This window comes from Schistocerca serialis, chromosome 4 (assembly GCF_023864345.2).
Source record: "Schistocerca serialis cubense isolate TAMUIC-IGC-003099 chromosome 4, iqSchSeri2.2, whole genome shotgun sequence".
Classification (NCBI taxonomy): Eukaryota; Metazoa; Arthropoda; class Insecta; order Orthoptera; family Acrididae; genus Schistocerca; species Schistocerca serialis.
In genome coordinates this window covers 887,039,764-887,059,098 of record NC_064641.1, presented here as the reverse complement: position 1 = coordinate 887,059,098, position 19,335 = coordinate 887,039,764, and the positions used below count along the sequence as shown (strand labels likewise).

Below are 19,335 nucleotides of genomic sequence, written 5' to 3'. Positions count from 1 at the left end.
CCCCCCCCCCCAAAAAAAAAAAAATCAAAAAACTGATATAGCGTCCCCCCAGGAACAAATAGACCCTCAGAAATTCTATCCCCTCAGAAAAACTTTTTTAGCTGCAACATGTGCGCTCTTTATACATATGACTTTACATATTGTTTACTGTTGCCAGCGTATCTTCTAGACTTTGGGCTCAGGATCAGAGACCTTAGCCCATAAATTGCAAGACGCAGGTGTGCCAACACCCTGCAGCCAAAAGAGCTCACTGTGCTGTGCTGGGGACGTGGGGTTAACTCGTAAAAAAGAATGAATGTGTCAAGATGTTTTGATTTAAATGACTTTGAATCTGCCAGTTAAGTCGAAAAGCTAGTCCACTTCTTTTACAACACTAACTCTGCTCAGGACATATCCATCTTTTTTTGTTCTACGATAAGAGCCTTTTTTCATTCTGGTTATCAGCTTTTGTTCTACCACAGTTTTGAAGTCAGAGTGCCGTAGCTTGGTATTCATTGAAGATTTTGTTAGCTCGAGCGACGACTGATCCGGTATATGCTTCTCCTTAGTTGTCTTTCGAACCATGTTGTTTGTATTGTGGCGATGGATAAAGCTTCACAAAAAACAAATCGACCAATAATTACAATATTTGAACATGTCTTTTGCACGTAAAATTCGAATGAAGTTAAATTTTTGAAAGCGAGTCTCCAATTTTAGCAGGAGAACGCATTTTTTTATTCATTGGATTCGCTTTAAGCAGTTCACCAAGTACAAAATTTACAGTCTACATTTAGCTCAACTTTAAATCATCGTATCTCGACAACGGATAAAGATTATTGGATTTAAAAAAATTCTTTTTGACTTTATACATTCGTGCAAAGCAATGGAATGTAGTCGAATTAAATCGGATGATGCTGAGGGAATTAGATTAGGAAATGAGACACTTAAAGTGGTAAAGGAGTTTTGCCACTTGAGGAGCAAAATAACTGATGATGGTCGAAGTAGAGAGGATATAAAATGTAGACTGGCAATGGCAAGGAAAGCGTTTCTGGAGAAGAGAAATTTGTTAACATCGAGTATAGATTTAAGTGTCAGGAAGTCTTTTCTGAAAGTATTTGTATGGAGTGTAGCTTCACAAAAAACAAATCGACCAATAATTACAATATTTGAACATGTCTTTTGCACGTAAAATCCGAATGAAGTTAAATTTTTGAAAGCGAGTCTCCAATTTTAGCAGGAGAATGCATTTTTTATTCATTGGATTCGCTTTAAGCAAATCATCGTATCTCGACAACGGATAAAGATTATTGGATTAAAAAAAATTCTTTTTGACTTTATACATTCGTACAAAGTACGAACCGATTCGTATAAATTTAAAGTATAGAAGTGGCGTGCTTCAAAAACCTCATTTTTTGCTTGTTTTTGCACGTAAAATACGAACGGTGCACATTCAAATGCTGTCATCAGCGGAGCATTAGTTTCCGTCAAATTAAAATCTTTTGCGAGAGGAATTAATCGATTTGCACAATTTGCCAATTCGTCGTTCAAACTTCCTTTAATATACTGTAACATAGCTACAACAAAAGACAGATGTTTGAATGGCCATACAAATGAAATGGCCACTAGTCCGAGCTAAACCAAAAATTTTTTACTCCTTGTTCTTATCTCAAATAGGAACCGAGGACCCACCACCCGATACAGCGATTCAGCATGTGGCTATTTCAGACGTATTTGTTACAGCACTTCCACACTGCAATGAATTAGTCTTTCTCAGCTGCCAGAAAGATTGCACGTTATAGTGGTATCTGTGGTTATATATTTTGTATAAAATTGGGTCAGAGGATGTCTAATAAAATTTCGCTATACGAACTGAGGTAAAGTGCAGTTAAGTTTTGGAAATATTAAATACTGCTTTTGGTGAGTCTGATAAGAGTAAAACAACGGTTTGCGAGTCGTCTCAGTGTTTCGAAAAAAAACCATGAAGATGTCCAGCATGACGAACGCACTAGACACAGCAGCACATAATCAATGATGAAACCGTGAAAAAAGCGGAAGAAAAGACTATGAACGATCGTCTAATCATAGTCAGAGAAGTTATTAGTGATAGTGCCATATCAACTGGCTCATGCCGCGACATTTTTGTCGAATGTTTTGGGTATGAAATGTGTGACAGTAAAATTTGTTACAAAATTGTTGAATTTCGAACAAAATCAGCGGCGGCTGTCTATTGCTAGACGAAGTTAACAATGATGCAAAACCACTGAAAAATGTCATGACAGACGACGAAACGTGAGTTTACGGATATGACGACAATCGTCCGCTGGAAGAATTCTGGATTCACAGGACCGAAAACAGATCGACGAGTGCAGTCAATAGTGAAGTTTATGCTCACTGCGGTCTGCGGGTTTTAACGGCATAGTGCACCATTAGTTCTTGACACAACCCGAATGGTGAATAAACGAGTACTGCTTACAGATTCAATGCCGTTTGCTTGATGCAATCCGAAAATAACACCCGGATTTGTGGCGAAACATTTCATGGTCTTTGAAGGGCCGTACTGGTACAATGATGTACCTGCTCACACGTCGTTTCTTGTTGGCGTATTTTTGGTTAAAAAAAAAAACTATATTTATACCTCTATATTCACCAGACGTGGCCCCCGCGAGACACTTCTCCTTTCCCAAAAATTAAGAAAATCTTAAAGGCTGTTGTTTTGCAAGGCTGTTGTTTTGCAAGCACAGGCTTGATAAAGAAACGCGTAGCTGTAAGAACTAAACACTGTCCCAAAGATCGAGTTCCAGAAGTGTTTTGGCGATTGGAAATAGCGTTGGCACAAGTGTGTAATGTGAACCTGGGGATATTTTCAAGGTAATGACATTGATGTAGATGAATAACTCTTTCCGCAAAACAAAAATTCCCATTATTTTTTGAACACACCTAGTATGTTGGCTGCTAGGCTGTTGTGGCTTGCTGGGCTGTTGCTACTGTTTTCTTCTTCTGTCGCAATAGATGCTACACTAGTTCCGAGATTCAGCAGTATTGTAGTTGAAGTAATATTTGCAAATTAGACATCTGGATGTCCTCCTTCACAGGGCTCTGCCGTAAAGCTAAACCAGTGTTACTTACTTAGAGGCTAAGAAATGGGGAGTAAAGGAAACAAAAGAAAAATTCGGAGTAGGCATTAAAATCCATGGAGAAGAAATAAAAACTTTGAGGTTCGCCGATGACATTGTAATTCTGTCAGAGACAGCAAAGGACTTGGAAGAGCAGCTGAGCGGAATGGATCGTGTCTTGAAAGGAGGATATAAGATGAACATCAACAAAAGCAAAACAAGGATAATGGAATGTAGTCGAATTAAATCGGATGATGCTGAGGGAATTAGATTAGGAAATGAGACACTTAAAGTAGTAAAGGAGTTTTGCCACTTGACGAGCGATATAACTGATGATGGTCGAAGTAGAGAGGATATAAAATGTAGACTGGCAATGGCAAGGAAAGCGTTTCTGAAGAAGAGAAATTTGTTAACATCGAGTATAGATTTAAGTGTCAGGAAGTCTTTTCTGAAAGTATTTGTATGGAGTGTAGGCATGTATGGAAGTGAAACATGGACGATAAATAGTTTGGACAAGAAGAGATTAGAAGCTTTCGAAATGCGGTGCTACAGAAGAATGCTGAAGATTAGATGGGTAGATCACATAACTAACGAGGAGGTATTGAATAGGATTGGGGAGAAGAGAAATTTGTGGCACAACTTGACTAGAAGAAGGGATCGGTTGGTAGGGCATATTCTGAGGCATCGAGGGATCACCAATTTAGTATTGGAGGGCAGTGTAGAGGGTAAAAATCTTAGAGGGAGACCTAGAGATGAATACACTAAGCAGATTCAGAAGGATGTAGGTTGCAGTAAATACGGGGAGATGAAGAAGCTTGCACAGGATAGAGCAGCATGGAGAGCTGCATCAAACCAGTCTCAGGACTGAAGACCACAACAACAACAACAAGTAATGGGGTGCGGGTATTGTGCTTTGCAGGTTGAGCCTGCGCCGGAACCCTCTCCGGTGTGACTGCGGGCTGCAGCCCGTCTTCCAGTGGGCCCAGGAGCGCAACGTGACCCACGTACTGACCGCCCAGTGCGAGACGCCAGACAGCCTGCAGGGGCGAACCTTGCTCTACGCTTTCTCCAGTATGGACTGCGAACTCTCGAACGACTTGGCTCTTAATTTAGTGTGATGGGACCTCATCATCATCATCGTCATCATGACATCTTATGTGCCTCAAGACGGAGGCTGACCACACCGTGCTTTTTTATTTGTTTACAAGCTAGTGGCCATTAATCTTAAGCAATAAAATAAAATGTTCTGATTGACTGCTAACTTGTTATAAAATCAATGCCAGAAATATATCATCGTTCTTGTTGTAATATTATCTGTGGGTTTGTGCAAATTTCCAATGGACGACATACACTCCATGAAGAGGAAGAAGACGAAAAAAAGAAGTACACACTGCTAGGGAATATACGAATGAGACCAAAATTACTAGATTCGATGTAGACGTACAAAAAACAGATTTGAGAAACACTGAATGATTTATTCAACAGAAAGAGCTTCACAAGTTGATCAAGTCAGTGACACATTGCTCCACACCTGGCCCTTACGCAACAAGTTATTCATGTTGGCATTGATTGAAAAAGTTGTTGGGTGCCCTCGTGAGGGATATCGTGCCAGGTTCTGCCCAACTGGTGAGTTAGATCATCAAAATCCCGAGATGGTTGGAAGCCCCTGCCCATAATGATCCAAACGTTCTCAACTAGGAGCAATCCGGCGACCTTGCTGGCGAAGGTAGGATTTGCCAAGCATGGAGACCTGAAGTAAAACTCTTGCTGTGTGTGGGCGAGCATTATCCTGCGGAAATGTAAGCCCAGGATGGCTTGCCATGAAGGCCGACAAAATGGGGCGTAGAATATCGTCGACACACTGCTGTGCTGCAAGGGTGCCGTGGATGACAACCAAAGTCTCCTGTTATGAAAAGAAATGCCACTACAGACCATCACTCTCGGTTGTCGGGCCGTATGGTGCACGACTGTTGTGTACATAGTTCCGCGTAGTCAGCGCGTACACAACTTTCCCACCAGAGCGCGCCCCGGTAAGCACAACAGCGCAGGCGCAGCGCTCGTCTACGCACTATGAGATGGCGCTGTCATAGAGATGGACCAAATTCTGCTTCCGCCGATCCACGTATCAATATGTCACGCAGCCAATGAGATTGCTGCTAACGTAGAACCTTTTCTCCTCGCGGATCACACTCGCACAGTGATACATGAACGCGCGAGGTATTATAACAAGTGTCCAGACCTCCGATTAGTCAGTCTGCATTAGTCTGTACCATTTTGCATTAGTCTTCATTTGTCTGTACCAGTCTATAGTCAAGTTTCAGTCTGCATCTAATAAGATTATCATATTCCTGTACAAAGCCATGAAGAGAAATGTATAGACACATTGTCAGGTATCAGAGATATGTGAGAATAAGATTAACGTACCAAGACCAAAGGAACTTCAGATTGTCAATTGTAAATAGCATCCAGAATCAAGTTAAGTAATTTCTATGCTTTTTATTATTTTAATAATCAAGTTCTGTTTAAAGTTGGTCTCCGTCGATCTGCTACTGTAAGCGTGCAAGTGGCATTTCTATTGTCTGACCTAACGGCAGAAGATAAACACGCCACGATAAGACCACGAGACATATTGCTGACACTCGCCTACTTCGTTAGAGCGACAAGTCAAATAATCTGATGGCGTGTGTACCGAAGGTCTTACAGTACGCACACCACAACGACAGTCTGGTTGGCTTCACACTCCTGTCCGGCGCATCTCTAAACACGTCTTGGGCCTGGAATCTCACTGATTGCAGTAGAATTGTCTCCTGTGACGAGTCCCGCTTCGAATTAAGACCGGATGACCAGTGATGAAGTGTTTTAGAGACGCCCCGGACAGGACTGAGATACTAAGCCGACTGTGTCGTCCACCATATTCCTGACAACCAGGAGTGACGTCTGCAGTACCATTTTTTTTTCGTAGTAGGACCCCTGTTATTGTCATCTTCAGCACCCTTACAGCACAGTGGTACATCGGCAATGTTCTACACCTAGTGTGTTTGCCCTTCATAGCAAGCCATCCTGGACTGACATTTCAGCAAGATAATGTCCGCCCACACTCACAGCGAGAATTTTTACTGCTTGTCTTTGTGCTTGTCCAAACCCTACCTCCGCCAGCCAGGTCGCTAGATCTCTCCCCAGCTGGGTACGTTGGAGCGTTATAGGCAGGTCCCTCTCACCATCTCGAGATTTTGACGATCTCACCCGCCAGTGGAAAAGAATTTGCCACGGTATCCCCCAGGGCAACAGCGAACACATCAATCAGTGCCAAGCGGAATAATTGCTTGCATAAGGACCAGAAGTGAACCAACACATTATTGATTTGCTCAATTTGTGAAGCTCTTTCTCTTGAATATATCATGAAACTTTGTTTGAAATCATAATCATTTGTTTGTTTGCACATACAAATCACATTAAACCTTTGCAACTTTTAGAAAATTTAATATTTATTTAGTGCATTAATATTATTTGCAGAGTGGTTTTTAGCTCATTTGTGGGGTTGATCTTCTGTCCTCGGATATTGATACATGAGTAAAAACGCGAATAAAAAACATTTCTGCTTCACTTGACTTCAGGCGTTTGTAACAATAACTCAACAAAGCACTAAAAACTGAATAATGCATATCACAACAAACAAACTCTGAGACCATCTAAAACAAGAGTGTGCGAAGCAAAACTGAAGAAAGAGAACAATGAGCTGTTGCTGAGAGTGTGACGATAATGAACCAAAACTGACACACAGCTGAACTATAACTGCGCTTAAAATAATAAAGAGTCAATGGCCGCAGCCGCCATTATTTGGCAAAAATAAATTTTTGCTTTTTAAGATTTTATTCTCACAATCAATTTTAAGCATTTAAGTATTCTCGTTTAAATTTGTCGTCATCAAAATCGTCTTCAAAATTCGTCTCTCTGAGAGAAGTGATGCTTTGCATAATATTCACAAACTATTCCAGTTTTATTTAAATTTGTACTTGTCTTAAAGTTTGTTCAATTATTTCATGTTTGTAGCAATTGCACATTATATAAGATCACTCAAGCTCTGTTTTATCCCAGTTGTAATGACACTATTTTTGTATGATAAATTATGAATCTACATGACTTAAGATAATAAGGCATCTGCATATTAATATTATAGGTTGTCTATTACGCAAATTTTGGTACTTAAATTCAGGACAAGACAAAGTACTCAAATCATTACCAAAAGTATTAATTTTCTACTCAAAAATTGTACATTAATGCCAATAGTTAAAAAATTGTATATTACTGCCAATAATTTGAAATGACAAGTTATGTGATGTAAATATCCGAGTAGAACGGGTTATTCATTAGAAGTATGCATGTACCAACAAAAATCTAAGGTGGTACCGGTACAGATTAGATTATATTAGTACTTGTTCCATAGATCATGAATACGACACTTCGTAATGATGTGGAACGTGTCAGGTTAATAAAAGGTGTCTATACAAGATATTACATTACACAAAATATTACATGACACTCAATTTTCTTTTTTGTGGAGGTTGAGAAATTACCCACTTACTATATCCAAAACTTCATCTAATGAGTAGAAGGAGTTGCCATTAAGAAATTCTTTTAATTTCCTTTTAAATGCTATATGGCTATCTGTCAGACTTTTGATGCTATTAGGTAAGTGACCAAAGACTTTTGTGGCAGCATAATTTACCCCCTTCTGAGCCAAAGTTAGATTTAACCTTGAGTAGTGAAGATCATCCTTTCTCCTAGTGTTGTAACTATGTACACTGTATATGAAATATATAAGAAACAGGTTTCAATATGCATCACAGGTCGAGTACCGACAGTTACATAAATATAATGTATTTATTTGGGTGACTCTATTATGTCACTTGGTCAGGTTGTCCAGCAGTTACGACACTGTATTAACATTCAGGAAGTGCAGGATCGAAATTCCCGTCTAGGCATTATAATTTAGGAATTCCTTGGCTTTTCTAAACTTAACTGGCAACTGTTCCCTCACCTATTTATGTCCTGTTGTATATTTCATGATGTTTAGACAGATAGCCACACTGTTCTCCTTTATCATGTGTATTGCCACGACTCCTTCTTTAATGCCGAGCGAGGTGGCACAGTGGTTAGCACACTGGACTCGCGTTCGGGAGGATGACGGTTCAAACCCATCTCCGGTCATTCTGATTTAGATTTTCCGTGATTCCCCCAAATCGTTTCAGGTAAATGCTCATCTCCTCCTCCTACTCCTTTAATAACTTCTCTCTCAACATCGCTTGAAACCTGATGAAAACACAAACTGTTGTATCCCCATCCTTGAGTGACGAAGAAGCAGAGGTGTTTGATCTACCATCGGGTGAAGATATCGACAGTACCCGCTGCTGCGTAAGAGCACAAAAGCACGTGAGCACCCTAAATTTCGACACCTTGCGGATTTATTGGTTATTTTTCTTTGAATGCTGTTAAATGTAACTTAGACACTGCCATCTGAAAGGTATGGCACTTAAATCGACCGCGCTACTGCTCCTCTAGACTCTCTCAGGGTCGCGAACACAACAACAATTAGAAATTTCAGAGAAAATCTTCAGCAGTTAGACTGGGATGAGGTGTACAAGAAACCCGGTGCTAATTTAAAATATAACTTATTTCATGATACACTTGTAAGAGAATTTGAAACCTGTTTCCCCAAGAAAGTAGTTAATCAAATTATAAGAAATCATGCAAAAAACCTTGGCTTACTAGAGGAATAAAAATATCTTGTAACCACAAAAGGGAACTGTATCTAACAACAAGAAAGAGTAATGACCCAGAAACCGCCAAATATTATAAAAACTACTGTGCTACATTAAGAAAGGTTATTAAAAAGTCCTGAAGCATGTGCATCATGTCTGAAATTAATACCTCTGATAACAAAATCAAAACAATTTGGAATATTATTACAAAGGAGACAGGGCAACCAAGAGTACAGGATGATGGCATCACCACCAAAGCGAATGGAAACTTGATAAACAACAAGCCAGAAGCCGAAAACATTTTGAATAATCATTTTTTAAATGTTGTAGAGAAAATAGGATCTAAATGTTCATTAGAAGAAGCAAGGCAGTTAATGGAAGAGGCCTTACCCACAACATTTGATACAACTGAAATTCCACCCACCTCTCCTGCTGAAATTAGGAAGATAATAAACTGTCTCAAGAATAAAAGCTCACATGGAATTGATGGCATTTCCAGCAGGATAATAAAAGCTTGTTCCAAAGAAATAAGTGGGATTCTTAGCCACATATGTAATAGCTCTCTGAAGCAGGGTGTGTTCCCAGATAGACTGAAGTGTGCCATTGTTAAACCACTGCATAAAAAAGGGGATACGTCTGATGTCAACAACTACCGCCCAATCTCTCTTCTGACTGCCTTATCCAAAAATTTTGAAAAAGTAATGTATTGTAGAGCAGCTTCACACCTTTGTAAAAATAAAGTTTTAACAAAATGTTAGTTTGGTTTCCAAAAGGATTTTTCAACGGAAAATGCTATATATACTTTCACTAATGAAATATTAAATGCTCTGAGTAACCGGAAGTCACCCATTGGGATTTTTTGTGATCTATCAAAGGATTTTGATTGTGTAAATCAAGGAATACTTCTAGATAAGCTCAAGTAGTGTGGTATGAATGGGACAGTGCTCCAATGGTTTAAATCACACCTAGCTGGAAGAGTGCAGAAAGTTGAAATAAGCAGTTCACATAATATGCAAAAAAACTGGTGATTTCTCAAACTGGGGAACAATCAAGAATGGGGTGCCGCAAGGTTCGGTCTTGGGTCCTCTGCTGTTCTTCATATATATTAATGACTTGCCATTCTATATTCACGAAGATGCAAAGCTGGTACTTTTTGCCGATGATACAAGTATAGCTATCACACCTAACAGACAAGAATTAACTGGTGAAATTGTAAATGATGTTTTTCAGAAAATCATTAAGTGGTTCTCTGCAAATGGGCTCTCATTAAACTTTGACAAAACACAGTATATACAGTTCCACACAGTAAATGGAATGACACCATTGATAAATATAGACTTCGATCAGAAATCGGTAGCTAAGGTAGAATATTCAAAATTTCTAGGTGTATGCATTGATGAGGGGTTGAACTGGAAAAAACACACTGAGGATCTGCTGAAACGTTTGAGTTCAGCTACTTATGCTATTAGGGTCATTGCAAATTTTGGTGATATACATCTGAGTAAATTAGCTCATCATGCCTACTTTCATTCTCTGCTTTCCTATGGCATCATATTCTGAGGTAACTCATCATTGAGTAAAAGAGTGTTCATTGCAAAAAAGTGTGTAATCAGAATAATTGCTGAAGCTCATCCAAGATCATCCTGCAGACACTTATTTAAAGAGCTAGAGATCTTCACTGTAGCCTCACAATGTATATATATTCGCTTATGAAATTTGTTATTAACAATCCGAGCGAATTCAAAAGTAATAGCAGTGTATATGGCTACAACACTAGGAGAAAGGATGATCTTCACTACTCATGGTTAAATGTAACATGGCTCAGAAGGGGGTAAATTATGCTGCCACGAAAGTCTTTGGTGACTTACCTAATAGCATCAAAAGTCTGACAGATAGCCATATAGCATTTAAAAGGAAATTAAAAGAATTTCTTAATGGCAACTCCTTCTACTCATTAGATGAATTTTTGGATATAATAAGTGGGTAATTTCCCCAACCCCCACAAAAAAATTAATAATATTAAGTGTCATGTAATATTTTGTGTGATGTCTTATCTTGTATAGTCACCTTTTATTAATCTGACACGTTCCGCATCATTACGAAGTGTCGTATTCATGATCTATGGAACAAGTACTAATCTAATCTTCAGTTGCCCATCTTTTAAGGGGCTTCCCCGCGAATGTTTTAAGGAGCTTTTGCGCGTGCGCAACTCGCATGGCGTAATTGCTTTACGGGGCAAATACATACGGATTTTATCAACAACACGCACGGTTCACGATGTACACAGGTAGTCCTTGTCACTGAACTAAAACTTCATTTCAGTGCCAGGAGGTGGTAGCATACTGTCGAAGACTTTTATCGCCGTTCGCTCGGCATAAATCCTGCTAGATGATAGCACAGTCCAGATGTCAATATATAATAAAGGCATACTGACAGTAAACCTATTTTATGGGTCTTTGAATGAGTTATAGGATATTAAGTTATGAATTTTATCAGACAGCAATCCATTTGAGGCGTTGAGAATCATAAGGGCCTAAAGCACACCACCATCGATTTTGAGATTGTAGCATTTATTCGTGCTACGGAAATCTGTTGATCTTATGGTGAGTGAGGTTTATCTGTGCTGTGTATATGAAAATTCATGAAAAGCTGTATCACTAGTTTCTCCGATATCCACTTAAATGCGGGATCGACGGTGGTGTGCTTTAGGCCCTTATGGACCTCAGCACCTCATTTATATTGTAGTCAACTGACTATGTTGGTAGACATTACTACTTGAGTTTAATCATTACCACAAATGGTAGTTTGTGTTTGCAGTTGGTTGTTTACCTTGCGGAATGGGATTTCGTGTGCAGTGTAAACATGAACTATGTTGAATGTACTTTAAATGCTAACAGAAAAGTAAAGCTGTGAGGACGGGTCGTGAGTCGTTCTTGGGTAGCTTAGTCGGTAGAGCACTTGCCCGCGAAAGGTAAAGGTCCCGAATTCGAGTCTCGGTCCAGCACACAGTTTTAACCTGCCATGAAGTTTCATATCAGCGCACACCCCGCTGAAGAGTGAAAATCTCAATCTGGAAATAGAAAAGTAAATTACAAGGAAAAGTTAACCGCAAAGGAATAGGGCCTCCTAGAACAGATCCTTTAATTGAGTGACGAAATCAAATAAGCATTACTACAAGCGAACATTTATCGGGGAAGTGTACAGTTAACACAAGTTGTTGTGTGCGTCCAGCGTAAACATATCTGATTTTCAGTTTAGAAATAAATTCGTGAACTAACACCTCTCTGGGGGATCTTGGAGATTTGTCCGAAAAAAAAAATTGGAAAAACACGAAGACTCCCACTTACAGAAAAATACGAAATGGAGAACTGCGAAAGCTTACACATTATTTCGTTACTGTCCTAAAATGTACTTAATTATGTACAAAACAACAAAATTCTACAAAAACAATTATTCCTTTTGTCAGATAAATTATGCATCTTATTATTACTATTATTATTATTATAATTACTCTTGTTATTGTTATTGGCAGTGACTATATTTGTATGAACTTGTTGATAAGCATAACTGTTGTACAGCAAATGATATTAGTTTCACACTCTCACGTTTATCTGAATGTAAAAATTTGTGAACACCCAGAATATACTGTATAATCCCGAGCCGCCACTGGACATCGATATGACCAACACAGGGCATTTCGCTGGGAGGCAGAGTCGAGCAGACGCCGACTCTTGCAGAGCAAACACTCGGGCGTCAAGTGGTCTGTAAAGTTCCCTGCAGTGTCCGACAGCTGTTCAGAACGCGTCGAATCAGCCCAGTGTTGACCACCTCATTGTGTACTTGAATTTTGTACTGAATTTCACTTGAGACGGCTCGTACTCTTCTGTTGATCGACTTCACCGTGTTTACAAATCAGTTGGCTCGCAGCATTTCCTGTGAAGTCGCCGCCCCCACGGCCAGGCAAGCACGGATCTGATGTGACCGTCACGTTCCCCAGCCAATCCATCTGCATTTAATGGTTGTGGAGTCGAACCCTCCCAGTGCCTTCCGGGTCTCTTGTTTCGCGCGTGTAACAGATACTGGTAGTGTTTGTTTGTATCTTGCGGGATACAAATGTTGCGACCCGTGCTAAAACAAAACAGCACGGGTCCGGAGTTCTTAAAGTTCTGACAACAGCAAGTGGTGTTGTACCTGCAGAAGCCCCAGGAAAAGGCCGCTGCGTCAACAACGACAACAGTCACTGCAGCTGCTGTAGATTATCAGGCAGCAGAACAAGGCTCAAGGTACGCTATCACCAGCCTCTTCGCTGCCAGCACGTTGATCAAGTTTCGACGAAATGAAGGAGGCCTGTGAAGTTCACCTCTTTGATTTTTTGCCATACTATCAGGCAAATGATTCAAGATCCTATTCATCAAGGGCATAACTGCTGTCTTTTGGCCGGCCGCTGTGACCGAGCGGTTCTAGGCGCTTCAGTCTGGAACCGCGTGACCGCTACGGTCGCAGGTTCGAATCCTGCCTCGGGCATGGATGTGTGTGATGTCCTTAGGTTAGTTAGGTTTAAGTAGTTCTAAGTTCTAGGCGACTGATGACCTCAGATGTTAAGTCCCATAGTGCTCACAAGGGGAGGCCGCCAATTGTGAAATTCAGATTCGATTCATACTGCGCATGATAAAAGCTCATGGTCAGAGGTGTAATGTGGCAAAGCACTTCTCAGCCGTTGTCGAGAAAATCGACAGTTAAAAGAAACCGTTTCGGTGAAATACTCTCTACGATTAGTAATTCTCTACAGCCTGGTGGTGCAGCGGTAAGCGCTCGGGTCCGTAATCCGAAGGTCGCCGGATCGAATCTCGTCCAATGCAACGTTTATTTTAGTATTTGTTTTTTGTAATTCATATATATATATATATATATATATATATATATATATATATATATATATATATATATCCCGGCAATCAGTTGCAACAATTATACATATAATAAGTTGTTGAAAGTCGTTTGTCGTGGAAAAACTGGCGACTTCGAACATCATTATGTTTTCCGCAAACAAAGTTGTATTTCACAAATGTTATTAATTGTCTTTATAATGTTAACCACGTATAGTTAACGGAAGACGTAGAAACGAATACGTACAGCGTAAGTCAAACGTTCGAATTAGAATGGAGACCCCACGAACACAAACTTGCTGTGGCAGGTTTGAAATATAAACTCCGTTACTCGCTCGTTGCAATTGAAGGACAGATGTTGAATGGGCCGAAACGAGCCGCCCCATAACAGCGTAGTTGCCTGCTAACTTCGAAAGAAGGTAGATGCGGTCCCTAGCGCAACTTACAACAACGTCGAAAATCAGTGCGGACGTGAGAGCTTTGGTACACCCTGTTAAACAAACGGAAAAATGGAGGCGGTACAATTGGAGAGCGACCCGCCTTCACCAACATGCATAAGCAATTCATTAATATATATATATATATATATATATATATATATATATATATATATATATATATTTGAATTGCAAAAAACTAATAATAAGAAAATATTGCATGGCGCGAGATTCGATGCGGCGGCCTTCGGATTACGAACCCCAGCGCTTACCGCTGCGCTATGACGCTGTAGAAAATCATTAATCGTAGAGAGTATTTCACCGCAACGGTTTCTTTTAACTGTCGATTTTCTCGACAACGGCTGAGAAGTGCATCTTGGTGCTTTGCCACATTACACCTCTGGCCATGAGCTTTTATTATGCGCAGTATGAATCGAATCTGAATTTCACAATTGGCGGCCTCCCCCTTGTCAGAGCCATTTGAACCATTTGCCGTCTTTTAGCAGAGAATTATATGAGGTGGTGCAAAAGCTACGGCCCCTCTTAGTTTCTAGAAGTTTATCGTTTTCATAAACCTGCATTTTGTTGTCCAAACATAATGGACAGTAAACTTATGTACTAGTTGATCGCCTTTGATTTAACCAGCGCCATCTTACTCATTCTCGGTAGCTCATTTACAAGGATTTGCTTCAAATGACAAGCCTGTGAGGTATCATCTGCATCTGCATGATTACTCTGGAGTTGACAGTTAAGCACATAGCAGGGGGTTCGTTGACCTACCTTGAGCTACTTCGCTACTGTTCCACTCTCGAACAGAGAGCGGGAGAAACGAAAACTTAAATCATTTCGTGTGAGCTCTAATTTCTCTTATTTTATTATGATGATCATTTTTCGCGATGTACATGGGCGCTAACAAAATATTTTCACGCTCTGAGGAGAAAGTTGGTCACTGAAATTCCATGAGAAGGTCCTGACACAGCGAAAACGCCTTTGTTTTAATGCTTGCCACCCCAATTCGTGTATTATATCCGTGGCACTCCCTACCTTATTTCGCGATAATACAGAACGAGCTGCCCTTCTTTGGAGTTTATCGATGTGCTCCGTCAGTCTTGTCTGATGCGGGTACCACACCACATAGCAATACTTCAGAAGGGGGCGGACAAGCGTAGTATAATCAGTCTCTTAAGTAGACCTGTTACAATTTCCAAGTCTTCTGTCAATAAATCGCAGCCTTCGGTTTGCTTTCCCCACAACATTATCTATGTGATCGTTGAACCTCCTATCCGAGATGTTTTCCCCCTGATGATGAAGTGCTTACAAAAGTACTACACAGACCAGAGCCGGCCGCTGTAACCGAGCAGCTCTAGGCGCTTCAGTCCGGAACCGCGCTGCTGTTACGGTCGCAGTTTCGAATCCTGCCTCGGGCATGGATGTGTGTCATGTCCTTAGGTTAGTTAGGTTTAACTAGTTCTAAGTTTAAGGGACTGATGACCTCAGATATTAAGTCCCATAGTGCTTAGAGCCATTTTTTTTTCAGCATTCAACAGATGATGACAGTTTATCCTCCACTGTAAGAAGCCCATCATGAACCAATGAGGTTACGACATGTTATAGAATAGTTATTGGAGAAGTAATTAGTGTAAAACCCCCTCAACGTCGCTAGGTACTGACAAACAGCACTTAAATACAGTTCCTCCATGACGCTGAAAACAAAACCACTTCGGAGTAGACAATGCAGTGCAACATCACGCAAGTCGTGACCGAACAGTCGTTAATACGCTTAGCCGTAACTACTGCTCGCATCAGAGTGCAGTATGCTATGCTTACAGCAAGAGAGGACATGTGGTTGCCCCGTATTTAGGCCACCGTGCGCAATACCCCAATGCAACACGTCGGTTCATAGCATCTAACAAGCGTCCAACGCAGTCTTTGGAACTACCAGTCACTCAGTGTTTACGCTGAACGTTAATGAAAAAAAAAAAATCTGGTCGCTAAGGGCGCTGCAGTGTTCACCATCAGTATGGACACATACTAGCTTCCTCTCCAACCATCACAGCGGCAAGTAATGCAAACTTGAAAGTGTACAGTACCGCCCGACATTGAAAATAGGTACAACATTCTTCATTAGTCTTGTTAGAACAACATAGTTTTTGTAATAATAACTCAATTTCACTTAATACACTGAAGCCGGATACCAGTGTAGGAAAGAATGGCAATTTATTTATTTAATAGATCACATGTGCACTCCCACAAAATAAATCCCTACGTCCAGTTTGATGAGATCTGCGAATGAATGAATGTATGGTCGTCTGCTAACCGCAGATAGTGAATGTGAGTATATGATCATCTTTGAGACGGTCCTTTGGTCACCTTTGGTGGAACCAAAGAGATGAAATTTACCTGAGCTTTGAGCGCCTGAAATGTGGCTGACCAATACGGCAAGATGCTGCTCCCTCACCTCGACGGAGGTGCGAGCTGACCTGAAGAACGGCCATGTTCCAGCACTCTGGCGCTGGATCTTGTGTTGGTAAGACCTGTCTTAGGTGTGCTCCGTAAAGACAAAAGAGTGGAGAAAATGGTATGCATGTGAAATACTTAAGAGTAGCTTGGAATAATTATTTCTCTATTTCAGGAACTTTTGGGGGTAGAATTAAATGTCAGGCAGGTAATATTAAGGGGATCGTAGTAATCTTCGGAAGTGACCAACGGTCACAATGAAACCACGTGTAGCAATAAGTTGAAATACTTCCGAGTGCTTAAGTTAAGCTGAATTACTAGCGTGTGTACTATAAGTTGGTAATATTTAAGAAGTGGCGTGCGCAGGACTTGAAATTAGAGACGAGTACTTCCACGTGGTGAGTACTGTGTGAGTCTCAATCTGTGTATGAGACAAAGGATAAAGAGAAGTACTCGTCCATGGTATCAGTTGAGGACTCGCGTATGTGACGAATATGTTCTTAATATTACTTTGCGTGTTATGTTTCCGTGTGACGCTGGATTCAAACTCTAATACTCTGAGAGTGAAGCAAGATGAGTCAGGCGTCTATCCAGCAACGCCTCTTGGCTTGCATTGCACAGGAAGACGTGCATACAGGGTGTTACAAAAAGGTACGGCCAAACTTTCAGGAAACATTCCTCACACACAAAGAAAGAAAATATGTTATGTGGACATGTGTCCGGAAACGCTTACTTTCCATGTTAGATATCATTTTATTACTTCTCTTCAAATCACAGCAACAGAACGTGCCAGCGTGACTTCAAACACTTTGTTACAGGAAATGTTCAAAATGTCCTCCGTTGGCGAGGATACATGCATCCACCCTCCATCGCATTGAGTCCCTGATGCGCTGATGCAGCCCTGGAGAATGGCGTATTGTATCACAGCCAACCACAATACGAGCACGAAGAGTCTCTACATTTGGTACCGAGGTTGCGTAGACAAGAGCTTTCAAATGCCCCCATAAATGAAAGTCAAGAGGGTTGAGGTCAGGAGAGCGTGGAGGCAATGGAATTGGTCCGCCTCTACCAATCCATCGGTAATCGAATCTGTTGTTGAGAAGCGTACGAACACTTCGACTGAAATGTGCAGGAGCTCCATCGTGCATGAACCACATGTTGTAACGTACTTGTAAAGGCACATGTTCTAGCAGCACAGGTAGAGTTGTTGTTGTTGTTGTTGTTGTTGTCTTCAGTCCTGAGACTGGTTTGATGCAGCTCTCTATGCTACTCTATCCTGTGCAAGCTTCTTCATCTCCCAGTACTTACTGCAACCTACATCCTTCTGAATCTGCTTAGTGTATTCATCTCTTGGTCTCCCTCTACAATTTTTACCCTCCACGCTGCCCTCCAGTGCTAAACTTGTGATCCCTTGATGCCTCAGAACATGTCCTACCAACCGATCCCTTCTTCTTGTCAAGTTGTGCCACAAACTCCTCTTCTCCGCAATTCTATTCAGTACCTCCTCATTAGTTACGTGATATACCCATCTAATCTACAGCATTTTTCTGTAGCACCACATTTCAAAAGCTTCTATTCTCTTCTTGTCCAAACTATTTGTCGTCCATGTTTCACTTCCATACATGCCTACACTCCATACAAATACTTTCAGAAACGACTTCCTGACACTTAAATCAATACTCGATGTTAACAAATTTCTCTTCTTCAGAAAAGCTTTCCTTGCCATTGCCAGTCTACATTTTATATCCTCTCTACTTCGACCATCATCAGTTATTTTGCTCCCCAAATAGCAAAACTCCTTTACTACTTTAAGTGTCTCAATTCCTAATCTACTTCCCTCAGCATCACCCGATTTAATTTGACTGCATTCCATTATCCTCGTTTTGCTTTGTTGATGTTCATCTTATATCCTCCTTTCAAGACACTGTCCATTCCGTTCAACTGATCTTCCAAGTCCTTTGCTGTCTCTGACAGAATTACAATGTCATCGGCGAACCTCAACGTTTTTATTTCTTCTCCATAGACTTTAATACCTACACCGAATTTTTCTTTTGTTTCCTTTACTGCTTGCTCAAAATACAGATTGAATAACATCGGGGAAAGGCTACAACCCTGTCTCACTCCTTTCCCAACCGCTGCTTCCCTTTCATGCCCCTCGACTCTTATAACTACCATCTGGTTTCTGTACAAATTGTAAATAGCCTATCGCTCCCTGTAATTTACACCTGCCACCTTTAGAATTTGAAAGAGATTATTCCAGTAAACATTGTCAAAAGCTTTCTCTAAGTCTACAAATGCTAGAAATGTAGGTTTGCCTTTCCTTAATCTATTTTCTAAGATAAGTCGTAGGGTCAGTATTGCCTCACGTGTTCCAACATATCTGCGGAATCCAAACTGATCTTCGCTGAGGTCGGCTTCTACCAGTTCTTCCATTCGTCTCTAAAGAATTCGCGTTAGTATTTTGCAGCTGTGACTTATTAAACTGATAGTTCGGTAATTTTCACATTTGTCAACACCTGCTTTCTTTGGGATTGGAATTATTATGTTCTTCTTGAAGTCCGAGGGTATTCCGCCTGTCTCATACATATTGCTCACCAGATTGTAGAGTTTTGTCAGGACTGGCTCTCCCAAGGCTGTCAGTAGTTCCAATGGAATGGTGTCTACTCCCGGGGCCTTGTTTCGACTCAGGTCTTTCAGTGCTCTG

At 40.7% G+C, this 19,335-nt stretch overlaps 1 protein-coding gene across 1 annotated transcript in view; it reads left to right on the top strand.

Moving 5' to 3' along the window:
- LOC126473558 (leucine-rich repeat-containing protein 38-like) overlaps window positions 1–4,405 on the top strand; it is a 36,486-nt gene extending 32,081 nt beyond the window's left edge. Inside the window, exon 4 of the mRNA XM_050100691.1 lies at window positions 4,012–4,405. Coding sequence (XP_049956648.1) covers window positions 4,012–4,210 — 199 coding nt within the window. The 3' untranslated portion in view covers window positions 4,211–4,405. The remainder of the gene's footprint in view (window positions 1–4,011) is intronic.
- The last annotated feature ends 14,930 nt before the right edge of the window (window positions 4,406–19,335 follow it).